The sequence below is a fragment of the Mauremys mutica genome, chromosome 1 (assembly GCF_020497125.1).
Source record: "Mauremys mutica isolate MM-2020 ecotype Southern chromosome 1, ASM2049712v1, whole genome shotgun sequence".
Taxonomy (NCBI): domain Eukaryota; kingdom Metazoa; phylum Chordata; order Testudines; family Geoemydidae; genus Mauremys; species Mauremys mutica.
In genome coordinates, this window is record NC_059072.1 from 104604249 (window position 1) to 104629240 (window position 24992).

Consider the following 24992-nt stretch of genomic DNA (forward strand, 5'->3'; position numbering starts at 1 on the left):
CCTGCTCCACTCCCCTGGCTCCCCGGCTTGGGGTGCAGGGGGAAACTGTCCCCCAGCCCTTACTGGCAGCGTGGCTGGGAGCCAGGGGAGTGGAGCAGGCTGGGGCCAGGTCACTCTACCTCTACTTACCAGTGAGTGCAGGCCGGTCCGCTTCTGGAGTCTTCTGGGCAGTGGGGGTGGGGCTGGGATGGGGCAGGAAGAGGCAGGCCTGGGGCAGAGCAGGGGCGAGCGCCCTAGGGAAGAGGCGGAGCAGGGGCTAGAGCAGCATGCAGCTGCGCAGGGCACCAAGAAATTTGGTGCCCTATGCAGCTGCATATTTTGCGTATGGGTAAGGACGGCCCTGCTTGAGTGGTAACAGCTAATTTAGACCCCATCATTGTATATGTATAGTTGGGAGTATGTTTTCCAATGTGCATTACTTTGCATTTATCAACATTAAATTTCATCTGGCATTTTGTTGCTCAGTCACCTAGTTTTGTGAGATCCTTTTGTAGCTTTTCGCAGTCTGCCTAGAAGGCTAAAAAAAAAATCTATAAATGAAGCAGCGGGTTAAAAAAAAATCTATAATTCTCAGCAATAATTCCCAACTCATTTTCTTTTATGCCACTCACTTTTAATTACATTGTGTAAGGTTCTCAACTTAGACAATACAAGGAAAGGCCTCTCCACGAGGCCTCTGACACAGCTGCCTTGCAGAGCATAGCGGTCGATTAGTTGGCTGGCATATCAAGTTCTCAGTAGGTTTAGTGGTTCCCCCTCCACCTCCTTTCCTCATTCGTAAGCACACCCTGCCCATGTCCTTCGGCATCCCTGCAGTCCTCAGAGTCCTCGTTTTTGTGAAGACCTATTTTCATATGTTTCCTCTATTTCTCCCCTCCTTCTGTCCTCCTTCGTTCTCAGTCCTGGGTAATACGACCCTTTCTCCCTAGTCTCCATTATCACATCCAACAGTGCCACTCGGAAAGGAGGCAGGGCATGTGTCAATGGTTAATATTTTTCCTAACCCCAATATAAATAGAACAAAAAGTATAATAACTAAGAAATCAAATCCATTTGGAGGTCTGCAAAATGCTACTGCAGAGTTTAGAGTGCTTGGTCCAGTGCATGTTACTGTAGGAGTCCAGAGACCTCTCCAGGCTGCTCTACTGCCATCTGTTCATCTCATGGGGCCACTTTCACACAAGAGCAATCCCTGGCCTTTCTGCCTCCAGAGCTCAGCATCCAGGGCTGTCACCCCCTTGGGAGCATGCTAAGTGGGAATGGTGGGTAACAGTTCATTTTGTTTCTGCTGAATTGTAAACTCCTTCTATTTCATGGAACGATGGCGCTCGTGACTCTTATTTCTTGTGGAGGAATTTCATTTTGCTACCTGATGGAGATGAAGTGAGGAAAACAGCCGTTACATAGCAACATATACAGCGGAGAAAGTCTGAGCTCCATCTCTCACCCCCAGTGCCAACTGGAGTAACGACTGAGGGGGAGCTGGTTCCTTGGAATCACCTCCTCCCCGCCCCAGCAATGCTGGGTCTTGTTCAAGAGCAAGTTCTCCCTCCCCCCAAGGAAGGAATTGGCTCCTGCTGGAGCTAGGCACAATAGCAATGCATGTGTCAGCCGGACAGTGGCGATTTGAACGGGACACAAGATGCGGCCTTCTCCCTCCTTCCCCCTTAGGCAATAGTTAAAAGTTGTGCTTTCAAAGGACTTCCAGCCCTCTTTCTCTCTGTCCCCTAGGTACTTACATGGCCTGCCCTACAGCTGTTAATAGATTTATCTTCACAACCCTGCTGGGAGGTAATCTCCTCACCCTGGCCTCAGCAGAGAGGGGCTGATACACAGGGGGATTAGCCGACTTGCCCATGTGGGGATCCAGTCCATCCCAGTGCCTTAGCCTACAAGACCAGCCTTCCTCCTTTGGGAGTCAGGTAATGAGCTCAGGGTCCAAACTTTGACACACACACAGCACACTCCTGCCTCGGCAATGCAGCTCCCAGGGCCACTGACATACGTGTGCGTTACTATATGGCCCAACCCTGACCACTGATTGAAGGCTCCAGGGAAAAGCCAATTCAACCCTCGGGAGAGTGGAGCTACCTAAAATAGCACCTTTGTTGCCAAATCACTGAGCTGGTGTTAAGAGAAACATGCAACACAACCACCGTGAAAAGACAATGGTTTGCTCTTGCATCTTACCGAGTCCTTTCAGGAATTTATTAACTCCACTCTGCTCCCCACTGGGGAGCGTTTCCAGGTACTCTTGGGCACGTACCTCAAACAGACCTGCGGCAAAAAAGATCCACAATCCTTTTGGTTCCAAATATATAACAATAATACCTTTCTCTTCATTAGTAGAGCTAGAAGCACTTTACTAAGGAGATGAGTATCACAATCTCCATTTTACAGAGGAGGAAATTGCAGCTCACAGAGCAGACATTGGCTTGCCCCAGGTTACCCAGCAGGCCAGTGGCAGACCTGGTCTCCAGAACCACAGTCCAGTGCTCTATCCACTAGGCCACACTGCTTCCTCATGCAGGCACGACAAGCCAGACTGAACATCTTTGCTTCGTGGAGGGAATGGAGGAATCTTTTCAAGAGAATTCTCCTGATCTCTCTGACAGGGAGGGAGCTGAGATTAGAATGTGGGGTCATTTGAGGAATTAACATTTGGGGGCCACATTTTCACCATCTAGGAAAAGCTCTTTGATCCCTCTGCCGTTTCCAATGTCCACCGGTCATTAGATCTTTTGAGGAGGATGCTCAACCAGCACTGACCAGCCGTTTGGATGAGACAGGCCCCTCAAATCAGTGCCACAGGACAGTAGTTAAGAGCTCCTCGACACCCTTCTCTCAAATGTCTATCCCCAGAAGGAGGCATTACGACAGTAAATACATTATACATCAATACACTGGAGCTAATGCTAGTTCTGTAGCATCCCTGACAAAAAGCTCAACATAGAACGGAAGAGGAACCACAGGTGACAGAAACTAGTTATGCTGCTTAACACATCATGAGAAGGTGCTCACAAGCTAAGAGAAGCACCTCTAAACTGCTATTATTTCCCAGCATTCATTAATAAATTCATCACTTCAAAACACTTTGCAAACATGAACTAAGCCTCACAACACTCCTGCGATGTAAGTAATAGTTCCCCCAGCTTTACAGCTAAGGAAACTGAAGCAGAGAGAATTTAAGTGACTTTTCCAAGACCAGAGATAGAGGCTAGGAATGGAACCCTGGAGTTATTGGTGCCTGGGTCTATACTCAGGCCCCACCTCTCTCAGAGAAAGATGGGATCACTGCAATCTTTCAAATACACATGGTCATCATGGCCTCACCCCAGAGCTACAGTCAGTGCTGCTCCAGGGGACGAAGCTGGCTGCTCACCCACCACTCCCAGGGGACTGATGACAAAGATTCCACAAGCCTAGCTGGAATAAGAAGAGCCCCTAACCTTTGACCCCCTGTTTCCGCAGCTCCCGTTCCTGAATGAATCCCCCAAACATCTGGGTTTCCATGAAGACTTCCAGGAAGCGTCGAAGGCTCTTGGAGGAGACAGACTTGCGGAAGGCCTCCCGCTGTAGGGTCCGCTCCTCTCGCTCACTGGGGGTCAGGAACAGGGAGTAGTGGCCCATGATCTCCACAAAGAAACGAACAAAGGCTTCAGACACCACTTCGTTCAAGGGGCTGGACTCTAAGGAAGAGGTGGGGGAGAGGCAGAGAAAGCCATGAGGTGACGGTGGTGCTGGAGGTGGAACTGTGAGGATGCACTGGGCAGGAGGGGTCACACCCTGGTTTACTTTGAAGTTGCATTCCTGGCTTTGGTTCCCCACCACCTTACCAGCCCTGATGGCCTCTTTAGGAACTGTGCCCTGCACAGGTCTGAGAGTGAGAAGCAGCTGTGGAGAGAGAACATCTCAACATGTACTTTCCACTAAAAGGCTGGGAGTGGGCTACCACTGCTCCCAGGAGCACTACGTAGGTTGCAGGCCCCTGGCAGGTGATCCAGCGTGGCACATGCACAAGGTGCAGAACCTCAGTGTGGCCCCCCATCAACCTCCACTCCAAGGTGCTGTTTGAGTCCAGCGGCTAAGCAGGAGGCCTTATCACACTTTGCCAATTCACCCCTGTCACAGGCTCTGCCCGGCTGGAGGGGAAGGCTTCACTCCGAGGACTGACACCAAAGTGGCCTCCTTGGCTAGAAGGAGTCTGGCTGTGGATAAGGTGGGTGTGTGTAGGCAGGACAGATGGGGCAGAGGCTGAAGGAGACCCCATGGGAGTCAGTCATATAGCAAAGGTCACCAGCGCGCTGGAGAGTGTAGCAAAGCCTCAGCTAGTTCTAGCAATTGAACTACATCTTCCATTCAAACCTGGGCCAGGGGATGAAAACCACCCCTTTTGGGGAAGTGACTGAAGGGCTGCCGGGCCCACCCGATGAAAACGAGCAAACAGGCTGCAGGCTGTACCGTGTCTGCCATTCAGAGAGCCCTCCTCCTTGTCACTAGCCAGCTCATTCCTCTGCTCCAGGATGTGCTCTAGCGCGGCCTGCAGCTTCCGAGGCAGGATGGAGTCCTCGTCCTCCATCTAGAAAACACAAGCACACACTCAGGGACCTTCTCAGGGTGGGGCTTGTGCTGGCTCCGGGACCTGCATTTCTCCTCAGCTAGCTTGCGTGGAGTCAGGGAGAGACGTGGCAAGGGCATGGACAGTTATCTGTTATGAGACCGGGAGAGCAATAACAACAATACTCTGTGCTTATCTAGTGCCTTCTGTTCAGGACTGTCCATCCCTTTTACAAGCACTAAAGTGGGTGTCTCACCCCCCAGCTACCACCTCACATTGGACAGATTTGTAACCTTTCGTTTCAGCTGTTCGATCTGAGATCATGTCGCTCAGCCCTGACCCCACTGCCTTGCTGGAGGTAAGGTGTTGCTAATATCAGGAGCAGGAGTCAGCCAAACAATGCCAGCAAGCAGCTAGGCAGGCACAGCGGCTAGGCTAAGACCTGCATATGGCTAAGTGATTTTCACCACCACCCCACTCCCAGTCCCATACAGTGACATGCAGGGAGCAGCGGGGGAGGCACAGAGACACCACAGACGGATTGGGCAGTAACAGAGTTGGGAGTCAGAAGGGAGGGGTTTGCCACGCTCTAAGCCACTGCAAGAGGGCTGTATAGCCAGAGCAGCTGACATAAAAAAACTGTATTGAAAGATAAGAAACAGCCGTTGTCCCCATATCACCCCTGTGAGGGAGAGCAGTGCTATTATCCCCACTTACAGATGGGGAACTGTGGCCCCGAGAGACTAAGAAACTTGCCCAAGGTCTCACAAGGAGTCTGTGGCAGAGATGGGAGTTGACCCCAGCGCTCCTGGACCAGTCCAATGTCTTAACCAGCTGATTGATTTTTTGCCCTAGCCTGAATTCTGTGGGTTGTGGTTGTGATTCAGAGGAGTTGGATTCTGGTTAGAAAATAAACAAAACCACCTGATAATCAATCCCTGGCTTCCAGGTCTAGGAATATGTTCCAGGACACCCTAAAATTCATGCTTCTCTGCTCCAGATCAAAGGGAATCAGAAGAGGCGTATTTGTCTGCAAACTGATGGCCAGATTCCCATTTATTGTCTTCCCACTATGGTCTGGTAATGCAAGGACTAGGCAGAGAGGAACATGAGAGGGACCGATGAAGACAGAAACTGAAAGATCGACTAAAACCATTCTTCACTGGAAGGTGCAGATATTACCCTAGAAGGTAGTGTGGACAGTGCTTAGAGCAAAGGACAGTGTCGAGACTCGGGTCTATTCCCAGCTTTGCCTGTGACTCACTCTGTGACTTTGGACAACACACTTCTGCAGGCCTCGTGCCTCAGTTTCCCATCTGTTAAAAGGGGATAATGCTTCTCTACTTCACATGGATTATGGAGGGTTTAATGTTTGTAAAGTGCTCTGAGATTCTTTAAGGTGCTACCTAAGCACAAAGCACTGTGACATTACTGTTAAACAACACCTGCCATCAAAGCCTGCCTCCCAGCCTGGGTCAAGGCAGGTGCTCCTGGCCCAGCCAGCCAAGCAGAATAAGCAAATACAGGTCAAGGCAAGGAGATGGAGGAAGTGGGAGAAAAAAGCCCCATATGGGACAGCTCTACTCACCTGTCTGAGGAACCGGTTATTAACAAGGTCAACCACAAGGACCTACCAATGAGAGAATGGGGAATTGTTATTTCCTGTTACCAGAGATTATCTCAAGCCTTCCTGGCTCTCCAGGAAACTCCTCCCCTCTCACAGAACCACAGCAGCAGCAGGAGATATAAAACACTGGTCAACAGCAGGGCCCCTGCTGTGGTTTTCTGACCACTTCGCCACAAGCCACAAAATGACAGCTTGAACTGAAAGAAGCTGGCAGCCCTGAACCCTCCTGCCTTCACCTCTCCCCCACACATCCCAAACCCTTAGACTAGAACACAATCAGATCTATTGTCTCAGCAAAAAGCTTTACAAAGAAGCCACAGACTATTTTACACAGCCAATGATGAGTGAGTGACCAAAATAATATGGGGATTTATCATGAACTCCTATTTAGTATTTACTCTGTCACACAAAACAAAGCAATGCAACTTTAAATTTTTTTTAACACATTGTATGTAATCTGTGGAACTCGTTGCCACAGGAATATTGGAAGTAATTGCTTACTATGACTCTGCAAAGATCAGATCTGACTGAACAGTGTTGGTAGTTATAGAGCAGGTGTGAAGTGGGGAGGAAAACAGGGTGTCTGATCTAAGCTTGTCTTTAAAAGATTATTTCCCTTAACACCTCACTACCATCAGTGCCACTAATGGGCAGAAGGTTGTAGCCCCCCCAAAGGTTTTTCCTGCACTGGAGTCTAGGAACACTTTGGATGCATGGCTGAAAAATGTTATGACCTGTCACGTTGTGTGTGTGTGTGTTTGCCCTTGCACACCACTCATCAGTCCTGTTCAGAGTTAGTCATTTATTTACAGGCCTGCTATAATTATTATTTATTTGTAACGTGGGAGCACCTAGAAGCCCTAGTCACAGACCAGATCGCATTGTGCTAGGTGCTGTACAACAGAACTAAAACACAGTCCCTGCTCCAAAGAGCTTGTAATTTACATAAGAACGGCCATACTAGGTCAAACCGAGAGTCCATCTAGCCCAGTATCCTGTCTTCCGACAGTGGCCAGTGCCAGGTGCCGCAGAGGGAATGAACAGAACAGGTAATCATCAAGTGATCCATCCCCTATCGCTCATTCCCAACTACTGGCAAGCAGAGGCTAGGGATAAGTATAAGACAAGAGACAACAGACTGATACAGCCAGTCAGACAGATGTCTGTACTAACTACAACCGTCCCAGGCCCTGGACAATCTCTAAAAAGAACAATTCATACATGACAGACTCAGCAATTGACTCTCCGCATGCACTGTCCTGCCAGCACTACAACTATAACAAAACTTGTAATAATAAACCCCACCAGCAAAATCACCACTGGAGCCCTTCTCCCAACTCCCTGTGGGACAGGAAGGAAAAATGAAGGTCATTATGTCAGTTCCCCCTACCAACTGCAGCAAAGTCCCTGCTCACTAGGTAGCAGCCTGTGTGTCTTGAAGCCAAAGGTTACAGGTTCTATTCATGATGCAGTTCACTGACAACTGGGATAGCTGTATTTCTGCAGCCACAGGTAGTTACAATCCCACCCTGCCTTAAAACAGTGACACAATCTAAGAGGCAAACCCTTCTGGGTGAGAAGACAGTGAAGCCAACGCCTGTGGCTTTTAAAAACAACAATTTCATCTGAGTTCATGGCTCACCTCTTCCACCGGTAGCTCCTTGAGGCGAGGCAGTGAGCTGGTGAGCAGGCCAATCAGGAAGGGGGTTGGTGAGCACACAATGTCAATCATGGAAGGCGGCAACACGGGGATGTAGGTGTGCTGCCAGGTGAAGGGGTAGAGGAGAGCCACCATGGCATGGCAACACTTCGACAAGGTGCTAGAAGACAACACAAAGCACACAGCAGTAGAGGCAAGGCAGAGGGTGAGCACTGAGCACTTGCTGAAAATCAAGCCCCTTTCAGGTGTCTCAAGTTGGGTGCCCACAGTCACTAGTCATTTTCAAAACTCTTGTCCCCAATCTTTATTTCCTGGTCTAAAGACACATGCAATGGGTGAGGATTACTGAAAGCTATTCCTTTGTCACATAACAAGGGGCCGTTTCCCACCGCCTCCAGTAGCTGCTGTGCATAGGACACACAGAAGTGGCTAACTGTGCAACTTTGCTTTCTTTAGAGAACAGAGTTACAGTATTGAAGGCACTGCTTGTTCTGATGCTTAATTCTCTCCCAGCCCAATGACACTCTTTTAATTAACAACATCTTCTGTTTCTGACACTCGGCATACACCTCAGCGAAGAACAAGGCTGCAGGGGAAAAGGGTATCAATGCACATATAATGAACAGTTCAGAGAAAACAGACTAAATACTCAACAGAAAGCAGGACAAAATACTATACTACCATACTCGTCCTGCTCAGGATAGGGCCTCAAAAGGCGAGGCTGACCCAAGAGGATGGTGGGGAGGGACTAGATTGCGAGTATGTCTACACTGCAATTGGGAGGTGTGATTGTATACGGGGTAGACATACTTGAGTTGCCTTTTTCTAGCTGGATCAAAACCAGCTTCAGTAACAAGAGCAGGGTAACTGTGGCAGCCGGACAGTGGCATGGGCTAGCCTCCTGAGTGCAACCCCATCCAGGACCTGGAGCACATGCGCGAGCGACCAGCCATGCCATGCTGCCGCAGCTACACTGCTATTGTTACTCCAGCTAGCTTTGATCTATCTAGATGCCTACAGTGCTGAAATCACACCTCCTGATTGCAGTACAGACATACCCTGAGGAGCTGGGATAGTTCATGCTTTTCCCATTCAAATGATACCAGTGACTCTGCTGAAAGTTCCTTCACTGACGACTTCCAAGCAGGTTTGGCCAGAGAACTCTTCCAAGTGCTGGAAGGAGAGGTGGGCGGGGCGTGCGGTCAGTTTCACGGGGCTATGCAGAGCACGCTGCGGGACATTGGTTACTCATCTGTTCTGGCTTTGGAAGTGTTTGTGCATGTCAGGGGATGGGGAGGCTCGCCATAACAAGCTGTGTACATAACGTCATTTCGGTTTTACTAGCATCCAGCTCTTGAAAGAATGGGGGAGGGGAGAAAGGCTAGTCTGGCCTGAAGGAATCACATGGCCAGGAAAGCACTCACAGCTGGCTTGTATTAAACTCCATGGGGGGAAATTTCCAGTGAGAAATGTGGCTCTGGCAGCTGTTGCTGACTTGTAATGAGATCGAGAGAAGGGGGTTTGGTAGATGTGGCCTTGTGCTTGCTCAGAAAGTAAGAGGCCTGATTTTTTGTTCCAATTAAGTCTGGTAAACTTGAGTCCCTCCAGCATGACAGCAGAGTGGGTTTAGGAGAATATCATGGTTGGGCTACAAGTTTTGGCTGCTTTTCACTTAGGGTGACCAGATAGCAAGTGTGAAAAATCAGGACAGGGGGTGGGGGGTAATAGGAGCCCATATGAAAAAAAAGCCCCAAATATTGGGACTGTCCCTATAAAATCGAGACATCTGGTCACCCTGTTCTCACTGGATACATTCCATTTGGCAAAGTGTGACTTCTGTTGTTGGGACATCACAGTGACCCGGTGAAGAAGCGCTCTGAACAGTTTATACAGAGGTTCATGGCAGCCAGGGGATAAGTGAATTCTGATCCTAGGGCAGAGAGAGGAATCCATTTAATGCTTCAGTTTCACATGGGGATAGTGGTACGGCCCTTTGTAAAGCGCTTTGAGATTTCCTGATGAAAAGTGCTATATAAGCGCTAGGTTTTTGTTATTCTTTAGGCTTTACAGTGACTCTAACTGGTGAAGAGAATATACTAGGGAATTACTTCAAGGGACTTCCACATGGAGGGAGTCTCTCTTTATAAAAAAGGCCCAGATGTTCATTTCCTTGCTTAAAGGGACACTGCCAACTTGATTTGTTTCTAACTGACAGCTGTAAAAAAAAAAAATGGACATTTCTGATGGAGTGCCCTTTAAATACCGTCTCCTGGATTTTTAAAGCAGGGCAGAGGGCTCTGCTCCCCAGCTGATGTTGAGAAGGGTGCAGGAGCCTAACCACTAAAGCATGTTCCTGCCCCCTTCTTGCTCTCTGTGCACATTCCAGCCTCCTGCCCCTTCACCTCCCCTTGCACTTTGCTTCCGCTCTCCTCAGCAAGTCCCCTTTTGCAGGGGCCTCCACCAACCATCGCTACTGATACCGACTCTGCACAGGGTCCTGTCACTTGCACAAGGCAAACCACGTGGAAAATAAACGTTCTTTGATTGCATTCGTTTACAGCAAACTCGTAACAAGAGCATGCCTGCCATGTGAACATCAGCCTGACTGTGTCCCTTTAACACGGTCTCCTTTAAGAGATTTTTAAATCTGTGTCTCCTCACACATTTTGGGGCCAACATTATCGAAGACTGAAAAGCAGGGGTTTCCTCCTCCTTCTTCTTTATTTCCTAGCACATTTTTCACCTCCCCAATTTTTATAACCTGCAGAAATACTAGCAGCGTTTGTGTGGAAGCACTGTCAGCAATTATCAGTAGTGTTATGGGATTATTCTGAGGATAGAATTGGAGCTCTTTTTTTTTGAGCTGGGATGCAGGTGGCAAGGGTAGAGGTTACTTCTTTGTCGTGAACCAACCTCTGCCTCCTTCATTTTCAGGGCACAGCCAGCTCCTCCATCCAGGGATAGGAACTGATGTGAAAGGTTGGCCTTAGTGACTAACGAAACTAATTGGTCTGGTTCCAGACTGCTCTAAGGAAGAACATTGTGCAGCCAAAACATTACTCTACCTGGGGGCTAGTGGGATATTAAACCATTTTGTCCTCTACCAGCATTACAGTGACTCTCCAGTCCCTCTTCCTCTGCTTGCAAGTCACAGTGGAATACAGAGACCATGGGACAGCGGAAGTGGGAGGGAAGATGCCTGGGAGCCAGAGGACAGCTGGTGGAAGTCACAGACTCAGTTGCATTGGTTATGACAATTTTTTTTTTTTAGTTGTATGCTGTGACTGTACAGGAAGCAAAGAAGGTTTTCTTCCCTTTCACCGTAGCATCTCTGAAATCCTGGTCACCAGAACTCTCCCAGGTTAATCCTGGTCATCTGCGCTCAGTGTGGAACATTTCTCCCATTGCGCAGTTTTCAATCTACGTTGTGGATCAGATTGCTTAGCTTCAGATCCATCAGCATCCGGGAGTGCACAGAAATTGCTTTGGGGAGCAGGGGCATGGGGCAGAATACAAATGTGGAGTCTCCTCTGCTTGAGTTTCAGCCAATATTGCTCGCTGTGGTGCTGGATGCATTCAGGGAACTTCAGCCTTTCAACTGCAAAATGGAAGCTTTAGAATGATTAAAAACTAGCAGGAAGACACGGGTCCCTTATTTGTGGAGACTGTCAATGCCTCCCTTTGGCATGGCAGATACCATGTCATGCTGAAATGATTTTTAGTCACATACTCTCTAGGCTGGGAATCCTATCAGTTATCATCTGTTCTCTAATCTTCTCCTTCAGGTTGAGGTTAGGGAGAAGAGAGAAAAGCAACTCCAGAGTGCTCAGATGGCCTGGGCCCTGATCAGTCTGATTTTAGACCTAGGTACAGCATGGAGCATGTGCGGCTCTTGTTGGTTTGTCATCTCCTACTGGTGATGATCAAAATCAAGTGTCCATGCTGATCCTTTTAGATCTGCCTTTGATACTATTGACCCCGAAGCATTGTTGACACAGCTGCAGTCCCCAGCAGGGATCTATAGGACTTGTGACGGGGTAATCTGTCCTTTAAGAGTAGTGGTGCCTAATGGTCAACCCACCCCATCACATGGCTTGGCCCTTTAGGAGGATGAAAGGCCTGATTATATATATAGGGACTTGGGAGACACGCAGCAAGAGGAAGAGGTCCCGGGAGTAAAAAGCATTCGGGATGAAATCCCATTACTGTTTCTTTAAGGACACTGAGCCAGAAGCCTTGCAGAGAGAGAGAGGGGCCAGGCTCCCCTCTCCCCCAGCCAATTGGGATGAGCTGAAAGAAGGGGAACAGCATAAAAGCTGCCTCCTTTCTCATAGCAGAGTGGACAGTAGGTGACACCAGCAGGGAAAAGCTGATCCAGCTGGGGGTGAAGCTGGTAAAGGTCCCACAGCTGGCTAATCCATGACTCCGTTCCAGAGAGGACAGCTAAGGAATCCTGCTTAGGAAGAACCACAAAATCTAACAGAGCCCACCCATCTCCAGCGCGGAGAGTTGGTGAGGCTCCTAGGTGAGGGGAAAGGATGGAATTAACTCATACAGCCCAGTTCCCAGGAGGAGAGCTGGGGATCCCAGCTTAAGGAAGCACTGAAAAGGGGTAACCCTCAGAATGAATCAAGAAGCGTTGCTGGACCAGAGGCTGTTTTCAGGCACAGGAATAAAGAGTCTCCTGAAGGAAGGAGCCAGAGACGGCTAGCTAGACTAAGCTCAAGACAACGAATATCCCTGGGTGTACCTGAATGAGCTTCTACTTGTGCTTGTGGCTGTCACTAATAAATGAGACCCTTGCAAGGAGGGTGCTCTTTGATTAAAAAGATCCCTCTGACTTGATTATAACCCAGCTGAAGGGACGTGAGATGAGGTGCACCTACAGTGCCATGCCTGACCATAAGGGGGTGCACCAGGGCGACCTCCAGGGCCTCACAGGACTTTAGACCAAGATTTTCAAAAATAGGTACCTTAAAGGTAGGCTCCTAAATCCATATTTAGGCTCCTGGATAAGTGTTCTGATCTCTAAAGTGCTGAGTACTCAGCAGCTTCCACTCAGCCCAATGGAACTGCCACATTCTTAGCACTTTGGTGAAATCAGGCCACCTATTTAGGTTGGGTTTAAGGAGTCTGACTCTGAGACATCTGTTTTTGCAAATCTTGGTCTTTAGTGTCCAGGACTGTCACTCTGGCACTTTGATTTGAAAACAAAATCTCACTACAAAGATAGTCTAATCCATTTGTGTCACATAGCAGACCTTAAGTACTGGTGTTTTCCCATGCCCACATGAAGGCCTATACAGGCCTGAGCAAAGCTGGAGAAAGATTATCTCAATAGATCAACAATTTTTTGGGATAGTCATTTTTTGGGTTGAAAGGGAATGTTTACTCTTGTTGCTATGGCCAGGGGGAATAAAACCAACAACCAAATTCTCTCTTTGTCCACTGCCAAGCTTTGAATTGACAGATTTTTAAAAAACATTCAATATTCATTCCAAAGATGGAAAAGGCAAAAGCATTTCACTTGCTTTATACTTGTTAGATGTGTTTTTGGCTCAGCTTGAAAACATTTAATAATTCACACAGTACTTGGCAAGAGTCCTTTCCACTTCCTTTCACAGAGACTTCAGATTTTGTAGGAATTAAAACACGTAAATAAACTATGTGTGTATCATTCTCTCTCTCTCTCTCTCTAAATATATACATACATACCCTCACAAACAAGTACACGTACAGATAAACACAGTGATGACATCCACATGATAAATTAGAGTGGTGTGCAATAAATGCAATTTATCACACACTTTTCACCACTTCACCTGCACTCTGACCACTAATCCATCCCTCCTGGACTCCTACTAGCATTCCAAACCCCTGAGCAGCTTCAAACAGCTGTCTTTTCTACTTTAAAAAAAATCTATTTGCCAGATAAAAATGTTTGTTTTCTTTCCCCCAAAACATGCAATTCCCATTCCCAAAGTAAACACTATTTAATACTTGACAATTTCCTTGTCCCCTGTTCCAGGACGAGTGACTGTCAACCTTGAATCAGTTATAGATTTGAAGTCCAATATCTCAAAAGCCATCACTGATAGGAACAGGAGCTTTCCATCAATGGATGGAGAAGATTCTCAGCTTCCCATTATGATACACTACATTGTTGCCAATGCCCAATGTTCCAAAATCATGAGTCAGGTCCCAAAAATCATGAGCTTGGCTTTAAAAATCAAGGATTTTTTGTTTTTAATATTACATTTGGGTTATTTTCTTTGACTTTTGGTTTCTGAGCCTTTAAGGTATTCTTGGGTCATGTTTTCAAACTCGTCTCCACAACTATGTGGATTAGAAACTTATTTTTAAGCTGATGGTAAAAAAAAGAAAGCCGAGATTCTCGTGAAATAACTGACTCCAGGAGCTGGGATGCTAAGAAAAATACCAAATATTGCAAGATTCACAATAAAATCACGAGTGTTGGCAACACGGCACATAGTACTTGATTCTAGCTCTTGTAGATTCATAGATACTGGACCTTAAAACCTTTACGTATAGGAAAGCTATTGTATATAATTTTTAGAGGGTTCTACAGTTTGTAATACTTCCTCTCTTTTTTCAAGTCCTGGACAGTTGGACTCAATACGAAGGCACCTGGCTTTACTGACAGAAGAATACTGATAGAAAACATTTTTGCAATATTTTCTGTAACACACGTATTCTGGATATGCCACATGACGGTGCAATATGATATAAGGGTTTTACTGGCACTCACTGGGGACGAGCTGCCTAACAATGTGCTGATTCCAAACTTATACCAATAAAATCCTTGCATGGCATCACATATTCTCACTGGCTATCATCATGTAAAGGTTAATCTATGCCTCTGTCCCTAATGAATCCAATCATAATGCTGCACTTATCCTATATGGGAGGGAAAACCTCCCGGAGAAAACCTTGTCATTATAAAGATTACCAAAATTATTTTTGTAGTTTAGACATGAGAAACATAGGATTGTCTCAGGCTAAGGGCAGCACTGGTGCTTTCATGCTTTGCATATTCATGCACTTTTAAGAGGATATGAAAAAAAATCTATGTATGTAACATGTCAAGCGAATGTAACCAAATAGATCCTCCCCTCCTTGACCCAAAGCAGCAGTAAAGGAGCGAAAGTGGGGAGCTGCAGCCTGTATGCTACAACCCACCCAGCCTCCCCATTGGTGTGATGGATTTGTATGAGCTCTGCCCTTACAAATCTCTGGACCCCTGCAGGGCGCCTTGTTCCTTTGCTCCCCTATAAAAGGGGCCTCTCCACTTGCCTTCCCTCCCCCAGTCCCAGGGCTGTAACCCGGCTGGCTGGGATCTGTGAAAACAGACAGCTTGGGGGTATTGTACGCTGCTGAAACCTGATCGCGCTCATAAGTGTCATTACTCATCTGTAGCTTTTCTGTCACCGAGCTTTGAGAACTCTTCTCTCTGAATCCTCAAGTGCTTAAGGGCTGGATGGCTGCCAGGCACCAGCTGCATAAAATCTTAAAGAGACCTGGACCCCTGTGCTGAACTTGCGGGAGTGAATCAGTTTAAACCCCAAACCTCAAGAACCAATATTAAAAAATTAGTGAACAGAATCTGAGAACCTCAGCGAAAGGGCTAAGAGATACTGAGTTCCCTCTCTCCTCCCCACCGGGCTTGGCTCCTGTGGGTGCCAGAGCATGGCTGAGAAGGGAACACTGTTCCCCTCCCAAGCAATAAGAAGGGTTCTGCTTCCTTATTGCAAGGAGCTCTGCCTTGGTGAGATTCTGAGTAAAGGGAACTTGGTTTCCTTTGTGCACCAGAGGAAGCTCAGTTTTTGCAAGTTCCAGAGCTGGGCTGAGGTGTCTCGCAGCATGTCCAGTAGAGGGCATGTCAGTTCGTCAGAGCTCCTGCCCTTTGGGAGCATTGGTTGTACTTGCTGGGAAATAACAGAGAAGAACAAAAGAACAACACAGAGGGGCCAGTACTCCCTTCTCAATCTCTCCTTAACTAACATTTGGTTTATAAGAACACAAGAGAAACATGCAAAGGTGGGTACCTGAGTTTGTCTGCTATAAAGATCACTCTTCTCTCCAGAAGCAGGGATGCAAACACTCGGCTCAGGTGCCGGATGCTGAGAGAGGAGAACAGGGACTCAAAATCAACATGCTCAAGTCTCGAGTCCAGAGGCCGCCGCAGCTCAATTACCTGCCAGAAGTAAGCAAAACACAGGTCACGGCCTCAATCAGTGCACTGACAAGCAAGGGGCCAGACTCCCCCAGGACTTTAACCAGGGACCCTCTCAACCAAAAGAAACAGCATTGCTGCTGGAGCTAAAGGAGACTTTATGTTAGTGAGTGGCAAGCCTTGAGATTTAGTCTTTTTACAGGACCCACAAATGCAGCCTGCAGATGAAGCTGAAGGCCAGCACTGGCTTCCCATCATCTTTTTCCCACCCCCTTGAGCAGTGATGGTGAGGTGGTCTGAAGCAGATGGCTATCATAGATGGATAGATTCTCCCAACATGAGGTTCAGCAGACTGGGCTAATAACAAGTAGAACCTGGAGTTCAGTTTGTGCAAGGGCCTATATTCCAGTAGGCCACAGGAACAGTTCAGATTGCTCTCTCCCAGGGGCTCTATCCAGAGTCCATTCCAGGTGGGTGCAGAAATCCATTGCAGATTCTCCCACTAAATTAGGCACAGGGAGCTCCCTCACTATGTGTGTGATGCCCAAGCAAACTTTTATGCTTAGTCTTTTGACATGGGGCAGTCCCAGGGAGTGGAATTTTGTTCCCATCAGGAATGGATTCTGGGAAACACTCTGCAGGGTACAGGGGGAAGGATAGAGCCAGGGGATGTTTCTAATTCTTCAGTCAGTTCTAACAGCCAGGATCACTTTCACTATGAGAATCTGGATGGGAAGGAGAGGGGAGCAAGGTCTAACTTGTAGATTATCCACTCTGGTAGCAATTACAACCCAGACTACTGCCTTTGCTTCTATCTACGCATACAGTCCTCACCATAGCACTTCACTGCCGTTAGCGTATTTCTCCTCAGAACACCCCTGTGAGATAGGGCAGTATTATCATCCCCATGTTACAGAGGGGGAACTGAGGCACAAAGTGACTTGCCCAAGGTCACACAGGAAGTCTGTGACAGAGCAGGGAATTCAAGCCAGGTCACCCATATCCCAGGCCAGTTCCCTAACTGATAGGCCATCTTTTCTCCGGTGCAACCAGCTTCAAAGCACCTTGCCCATTCTCCCACAGTACGTCACATGACCCACCCTCAACTTTGGACCCGGTTCTCAGGTAGGCTAAGGCCTCACGTGCTGTTGTGGCAGCTGAAAGGGCCTTAGCAGAAACAGCCCCCTAAGAATAACCCCTGTGCAGTGAAGCTCTCTGGTGCAGGCAGCAGTCCGAGGGTGTGGCTGGGGCATGCTCCACTACAGATATTCTATATGGGTTTCCCAGAGACCCTAAGGCCACTTAAATTCACCCTCAGGGCCAAGCAAGGCTCTACCCCACATGGCACTGAATGGATTAATGTGTGCCTGAACGGCCAATTTACCTAGCAGGCTACACCTGGAGGGAGAGCCAGGCTAAACTGATCACGGAGCCCGGGACTGGGCAGGAACAGGCTGGCTAACATAAAGAGAGGAAGCTTGTAGCAGAAGGGGGCTAGTAAGCTTTGAAGTGCTCCAATACCTAAGCGATGAAAGCCTGAGTGTAATACTAAAATGACAGAATAGCATACGGAGAAAAGGGGAAATATCTAGGGATTGGAAACATGTGCTTAGTGCCTCAGTGAGGAAACCCGGCAAGAGGCAGTCTAGGTCTGAGGCCTACAGACCAATTGCCCTCACCGCATGTTTAGCCAAAACCATGGAAAGACTGGGGATGGAGAGACGAGTCGCACACTCAGAAGGAAATAGGCTCACAGATGGAACATAATGTGGGTTCAGATAGCAGGGGTGCAACTGACACCAACAGACAAAGAAGCACAAAAAAGCTTGAGAAGGAAAGAATCCATGAGAGTAACCTTCCTGGACATAGAGAAAACCTGCAATGTGTTACAGAGAGAGTGACTATTATATAAAGTGGCAACCATGGGTATGGTAGGAAGAATATACAAATGGACAAGGGATTTCCTGCACAAAGAACTACATGGGTCCGGGTTGGGAAAGCCTTTTCTACCGTATATTGAACTCTACAGGGGATTGTCATTAGCCGAGCCCTTTTTAAAATCATGATAAATGACCTTCCAAAGGAAACGAGTGCAGGAATAGGCATCACATGATTTGCTGGTGACCAGGCCATAGGGACCAAAAGCAGAAACCTTGGACGTGCCACCAAAGGAATCAGCGATGCACTTTGCAGGAGTACAGAACGGGGAAACAGGTGGGGCTTCAAGTTCTCCACTGACAAAAACTAAATAAATGATCTGAACAACATGGAAGATTCAGAAATTATATAAATATATGATCAGCAGATAAATATAGTGAAAAAGGACAAATTCTTAGGTGTGATATCTGATAACAAGCTCACCTGGAGGGACCTGTGATGGAGTGTGCTTCCTCCACTTGCCCTGAAGGGGTTAACATAGGCCAGATAGCCAATTAACCTATTAGGCTGCAGACCAAGGGACATTTCAGCTGAGAGGAAAGCCCTAATTAAGGGTAGCTCACCTGTGCAGGAATAGGCCGGGCTTCTATAAAACCAGGGAGCTGGTAGCAGAAGGGGGTGCTGCCGGGAAGAGAGCTTCAGTCACTCTTCATGGGACAAGGAAGAGAAAGAGATTTAGACCCCAGAGGAAGGGTTTGTCTAGCAGACCCAGAGGAAAAGGGTTTGGCTAGAAGGGTGGAGAATGAAAGCCTGGGAGAGGCAATGTAGGAAGTAGTCCAAGAGAGAGGTAGGAATGTTTGGGGTAGTACAGACCTTGGCTGCCGGAGATGGGGCCCCTGGACTGGAACCCAGGGTAGAGGGTGGGCCTGGGTTCCCCTACCAGCCACTGAATTAGTGGCCCAATCTGGGCAGTGATCTTGAGGACCATCTGGCACTATCCATCCCCATTACTGAGGGAGTTACTTAGCCAGGGCAGTGGACTTAAGGACTGCCTGGGATGCTGTGGAACCACGGAAGGGGAGGACTGTTGTGACTTGGCCAGAGATGCAAGCCATGAAGACGAGGCGCTGCAGCTCCTGAGGAGCAGGAGAAGGGCCTCAGGGCACCAGAGCAAGATGATGGGCTGAGAAACCATAAGAAGAGGGATCAGGCCAAAAGAGCTAATCCTCAAACCAGTCAGGAGGAGGCACCCGTGACAACAGGGGCAGCTCTAGATTTTTTGCCACCCCAAACATGGCAGTCAGGCAGCCTTCGGTGGCGCGCCTGCGGGAGGTCCCCAGTCCTGCGGCTTCGGCGTACCCGCCGCTGAATCCGTGGGACCGGTGGACCTCCCGCAGGCAAGCCGCTGAAGGCAGCCTGACTGCCGCTCTCACAGGGACTGGCAGGGCGCCCCCCGCGGCTTGCCACCCAAGGCACATGCTTGAAGCGCTGGTGCCTGGAGCCACCGCTGTGTGATAGGAACATATCAAAAACATTATAGATAAGTGCAAAGGGAGAATCAACTTACTAAGAAAATGGCAAACCCTAATCAGACCTATTATTGAGTAGGCCTTTAGGTCAGCATTGAAAACAAATCTGTATCCAAGACTGTATCCAAGCACAGGCATTGCATATTGCATGCTGTGCCTTCATTACCTCGCCTCTGTATGTAATGCAGATAGCAGCTGGAGCATGCCGATCACTCTCAGAATGAAGCGCAGAGACTTAGCCTTTAGAGCCAAAGTACTAGGTAATAGTGAAGATAACACTAAGCTAATATATATTAATTGTTGGGAACTAAGTGGAGAGCAGGTAGGACAAAACTCAAAAATCCTCAGTAAGTAGGGTAAGGAAGTGGATAAATGATCTCTGTAAAAATAAAGGTTTAAAAAAGAGGCCAAAATCTCTAGCACTGGGAAAATACTCTATCTCCGGAGAACTACCTCCTCGCGATAGATCTGGAACTATATGATAAACAAAAGGAGAAGAATGATTAATATACAAGATATAGCAAATCAATGTATCTATGCTAAGTGGGAACACTATTGACAAATGCATACTGATGGCTCCATAGAGGAAGGAATCAGTAGAGTGGGAATAGCTTTCTGGGCACCCACATTCAGACTCAAGAAAGCCATAAGACTCACTAATGTTATCTCCGGCTGAGCTAATAGGGATATTGCTGGCACTAACTTGGGCCCTAGCTTTGCGGCCAGCTGCCATGGCCACCTTGTCTGATTCCTTATCAGGGTTGCAGACACTATATAATGGCAAGTCTGACAGCAGACACGATATATGTAATGAAATATTACTGCTAACGACTGAATTGGCACAGTTGTATGTGACCATAATAATAGCATGGATCCCGGCACATGTAGGGCTAGCAGGCAATGAACTGGCAGACAAAGAGACAAAAATTGCTATTAAGGCCAAACAAGTTGACCTAGAGATCCCCTTAAGCAAATTGAAATTTAAGCACTTAATCAAAAATGAACTAAGGAAGGAATGGCAAGAACTGTGAGCACATGAAATAAAAGGGAAAAAATTCAGTGACTTATGCCCAATAGTTGAAAATGTTGGTATAGTCCAAGGCCCTGAGATGAACATTCTCAGTCCTGCTGTGAGTGCAGGGGACTGTACTAGCTGATCTCTCGAGGTCCCTTCCAGTCCTACAATTCTACGACTCTAAGAGCAAAATGGCTTTATTCAAAATGTTAACAGGTCTTTGTGGATGAAATAGTAACCTATTTCCAATAAACAAACAAAAGGATATACTATGTGAAGCATGTACGGCCCAGCAAATGATGGATCATCTCTCATGGAATGGTAAAAACTGTACCAGTGAAAGGAGCTGTATTACGGGTTCTGAGTTTTCTATATCAATAAGAAAATTTTCTTTGCCACTCCTGTCCAGAACACAAGGAAAATGGGGGCCCAATAAAAAAAGCTATTTTGCAATTCTTTAAGAATACTGGGAAAGGTGACAGACAGTCTTTAAATCATAACCTACCTCCAAAGTCCAGTGCATGGCAGTAGGACACACAGAACGTGACTCTGCTGTGCCACCAAACCCAAGAAGATGAAGAAGGAGGAGGGGGCTGCCGGGAGAGAGTCTGCAGTAACTCTCTGGGACTACAGAGTGAAGAGGCTCAAGAAAGAAGCCCAGGGGTGGAGAACTGGCCCTGCGATCCTCTCCTAAACAGAGAGCTCTGGCAGAAGCCAGGAGAGAGATAAAACAGCCACTGGGAGTGGAGCAGGCTCCAGTGGTAAGCCCTGATAGAAGGGCAGGATTTGGACTCTCCCATGGAAAGAGTCCTAAGAAGTGCTCAGTGGAGGACCAGAGCAGTAGAGAGGGATAAAAGGTGAAGTCCAAGGAGGGCAGGAATTGATTTTTTAGTTTGTATACCTTTAGTTTGGAATTTGTATTAGGGGAACCAGAGGAGAACCCTGAGGGAGTGGAATGCCCTGAGAGAAGGGTGTGAGGACAACAAGGCCCAGACTTGGGGCTGAACACCTTGTTAGAAAGGCAGTGGACAGTTTCTTTGTGGGACTCTCATATTCCTGAAGGGGAGAGACTTTAAAGCGACCTGGCTAGAGGGCTGAGTCATAGGCAGGGCCAGCACCAGGGTTTTTGCCGCCCCAAGTGGTGAAAAAACAAAACAAAAAACAAACAACCCCCCGCCCCGCCCACGCTTGCGATCAGCAGCAGCTCCACTGCGCTGCTTTCTTCTTTGGTGGCAATTCGGCGGCAGGTCCTTTGCTCCGAGAGGGACCGACGGACCCGCCGCCAAATTGCCGCCAAAGAGCCCGACTTGCCGCCCCTTCCCCTTGGACGCCCCAAGCACCTGCTTGCTAAGCTGGTGCCTGGAGCCAGCCCTGGTCATGGGAAGAGGCAGACCACAGAGGACTAGAGCCATTAGTGGCCCAGAACAGCCCCAGAATACAGGGAGCATGAAGGATTTTTGAAGACACCTGCCTCAGGAACAGAGGAACTGAGAATCAATCCCTTTGACACTAAACTCGAGCCTCCACTTCACAGGAATTTGCATATTTCCACAGCCCTGCACTACAGGTGTAGGCCTGATTTATTATTCCAGCAGGTGCTTGCTGGCCTGTCCTATCATCCCATCCTCCTGCAGCTCTGGTGTTGTCCTTACTTCAGTCCCTGAGCCTGGTAGGAAGTTCTTGACTGTGATGGTCCGGCCCAGCGCAGGGAAAGGAGCTTCCATGACACTCCTCATGAGAGGCTGCACCAAAGCAGGGGAAATCTCCCGTCTTTTCTCAACCTCGTCCAAGATCTGGAAGAAAGAACATCAAGCCACAGATGTATAAACAGGAGGCAAGAGGGAAACAGAGAATAAAATACAAAAGCATTAACATTCCCTCCTTACCGCAGCGTGTGTGGAGCCCAAATGTGCAGTATCATAATACTATGGAGTGAGCAAGAGAGACTAGAGTAGAAACCTTGGGTGAAATCCTTGCTCCACTGAAGTCAACAGTAAAACCCACTGACTTCAGTGGAGCCAGGATTTCATCCTTTATCTTGGAATTTCTTTGCTCTGGTCGTTTTATTAAAGGAACAAGCCAATGTTTGCTGGTCCATATTTTTATGTAATTTAATTTTTAATAATCTGTTTGCAAAGTTCATGTAATTGGTGTGTGTTCCCCCTCCCAATGCCATCTTCCAGGCTCTCAAGTCTGAGCCCTCCACTTTACTGAACCTCATTCTTTTAGCCTTGATTTTGCTTTCAGCTTCATTACTACCCACAGTGCAGGCTCTCTCCCTCTTTCCCCCTCACCTTAGAGAAGAGGTTGAAGCATCCAAGGCGGCTCACAATGCAGTAAACTTCAGGGAGACGCTTCCCTTTCCCACTGGGCTTTCAAGAGAGAAACACAAACACACCAAAAAAAGGTAGTTAGTTCAACCTAGGCAGAGAGCAAGCGACTGCATTCTCTGCGCTGCTCAGGAACTGGCTGGTGAAACAGGAGAAGCTCTCATTGCGAAATCTTGAGAAACGCGAAAAGGGGCTGTATTTTGGAGTGAGGGGATGGATTCTGAAGAGGGACCTTAAACAGAGCAGCACAGGGAAGCAGAAAGCTGGAGAGTCTCCTCTGCTGTGCCATTTGCTTCTTCACTGAATAGAACAGCAGAAGTCCCCCACCCCCGTCCAGTTGGTGCCAGCAATACAAACACCACAGATGAGGGTTTCCCCTTCAGACCCTTTTAGGCAACAGAATGGTGAATAGTTACCAGTAGCCTTCTGCAATATCCAAACCGTCTACTCCCATCCTCACCAGTCAGGACAAAGGAGAAGGTCTCACTGCAGTAGGGAGAACAGAGACCAGAAGAAGAAAAAAAACCGGTCACATTAGGAAACACCACCGTACACACACCCACTCCACCGCCCAGAAAACACTTTTCTCCTTTCATATTTCCACCTTTCCCCTCTCACACTGTCAGTTCTGTTCCCTTCTGGACTCTCCAGGAGTGTCTCTGCCCCCACTGGGTTTCTCTCTCTTTGTCTTAACAGTTCCTATGGCTAAGTGAGTTGTACGTACAAACCCAGTTCTCACGGGGGTGGGGAGAGGAAAACACCTGCCTACCTGGCAAATTGGTAGATGGGCGCCCAGTCCTTAGCATCGGGGAAGCAAAACTGGGGAATGGCTTTCAACTGATCCTCTGCCTCTCGCATGAATTTGAAGGAACGCTCGAGCTAGCGGGGAACAGAAGGAGGGAATGTTTTCAATTAGTCACGTGGGGATGGAACGGCTTCAAATAGTTGTCCTGTGATAAATGAAGAGGTGATGACAGAGACTAAGCTTCTGCCTGGAAGATATTAAAATTGCTGCTCTACTAGCTCACCTGACCCTAGGAATTTTTTAAGTCATTCCCCTCACACACTCCCCACCAAACCCTACTTTTGCATTTGTTTGTCCCTGCTGGGTCTCACTTCTATCCTGTGATATAGCTAAGAGCTCAGTAAAGGGAGGAGGCTATCTGTGCGGGGGCGTGTGTGCAGAATAAAGCCTGCAGCTAACTCTTCTTACACCATGTTGGAAAATGCACTGCCACATGTTTTCATTTGGTCCTGTTTCTCATGCCAAGAGAGACCTGTTGGTAATAGCTTTGCTCTCTCTGCAATGACAGTTTTCTGCACCCTGAGAATCACAGTCGCTGGTCTCTCCTAGCAGTACCAAGTTGCTTCCCTTTTACTGAGACAAGTGGTGGAAGAATTTTTTACACACTTTTCCCCAGGGCAGTGAAGGGTCAAAGTGGCTGCTCCATCTACACTCGGGAACATCATGAAGTTCATGGAGGGCAGGGCAACCTCCAAATCCTCTGTCCTATTAAACAATGGCACAGCAGGGGATTATCCTGCATTACATTACGGGCTAACATGAGAGCTCTAACTTCCCCCGAGAGTCTCCTGTTTAAACATGCGTCCTGCAGCACGCTAGACAGGAGGGCAATGGGTTCCAGATGGGGATAAAGAGCCTAAATGATGACACTGTTACACCAGTAGGCCTTTGCCCGTGCACCGAACCTTTAATGGAAACTGCTGGGTGACTTCAGGGACATATGCAGCCCCAGCCTGTTTCTTGTGCAGTGATACCACAACAAAGTACTCAAACAGCTGCCTCTCTTGGTACTCAATCAAGTCCCGCTCCAAGGTTTGGTACCGTGGGGCTTGCTTCAGGCGGGACTTCACATGTACCAGCCGTTGGCTGTGAGCTACAAAGAGGGGGAGAGAGAGAGAGAGAGAGAGAGTCATTTGATACTGGAATTTGGATAGAGCTCCCACCATGCTTTGGAATGACCTATTGTGAGCTCATCGCAATTGTAATGTGTTTCCTTTCCCAAGGGCTGAGTGAGAGGCGGAAACATTTGGAAGTTGTGCTATACAGCTTCCAAGGAAAAGCTGTAATGGCTGAGACAGTATGTAATCCGAGCAGTTTTTCAACACAGGTGTGTAGCACTGGCCAAAAGCACACGGGAAGAGGGGACAAGAGTGTGGGTGCCCAAATTGCAACCTAT

The 24992-nt window shown here is 47.9% G+C and overlaps 1 protein-coding gene across 2 annotated transcripts in view; it reads right to left on the minus strand.

Moving 5' to 3' along the window:
- Positions 1 to 606: 606 nt before the first annotated feature.
- DENND2A (DENN domain containing 2A) overlaps positions 607 to 24992 on the minus strand; it is an 84346-nt gene continuing 59960 nt past the window's right edge. For both annotated transcript variants that reach the window (XM_044989320.1, XM_044989312.1), the window contains exons 9-20: positions 24502 to 24689; positions 23561 to 23670; positions 23208 to 23277; positions 22756 to 22833; positions 22114 to 22254; positions 15912 to 16060; positions 7828 to 8005; positions 6147 to 6188; positions 4462 to 4579; positions 3450 to 3689; positions 2191 to 2277; positions 607 to 1369 (exon numbers count right to left, since the gene is read on the minus strand). In XM_044989320.1, the coding sequence (XP_044845255.1) occupies positions 1338 to 1369; positions 2191 to 2277; positions 3450 to 3689; positions 4462 to 4579; positions 6147 to 6188; positions 7828 to 8005; positions 15912 to 16060; positions 22114 to 22254; positions 22756 to 22833; positions 23208 to 23277; positions 23561 to 23670; positions 24502 to 24689 (1433 nt within the window). In that variant the 3' untranslated portion in view covers positions 607 to 1337. The remainder of the gene's footprint in view (positions 1370 to 2190; positions 2278 to 3449; positions 3690 to 4461; positions 4580 to 6146; positions 6189 to 7827; positions 8006 to 15911; positions 16061 to 22113; positions 22255 to 22755; positions 22834 to 23207; positions 23278 to 23560; positions 23671 to 24501; positions 24690 to 24992) is intronic.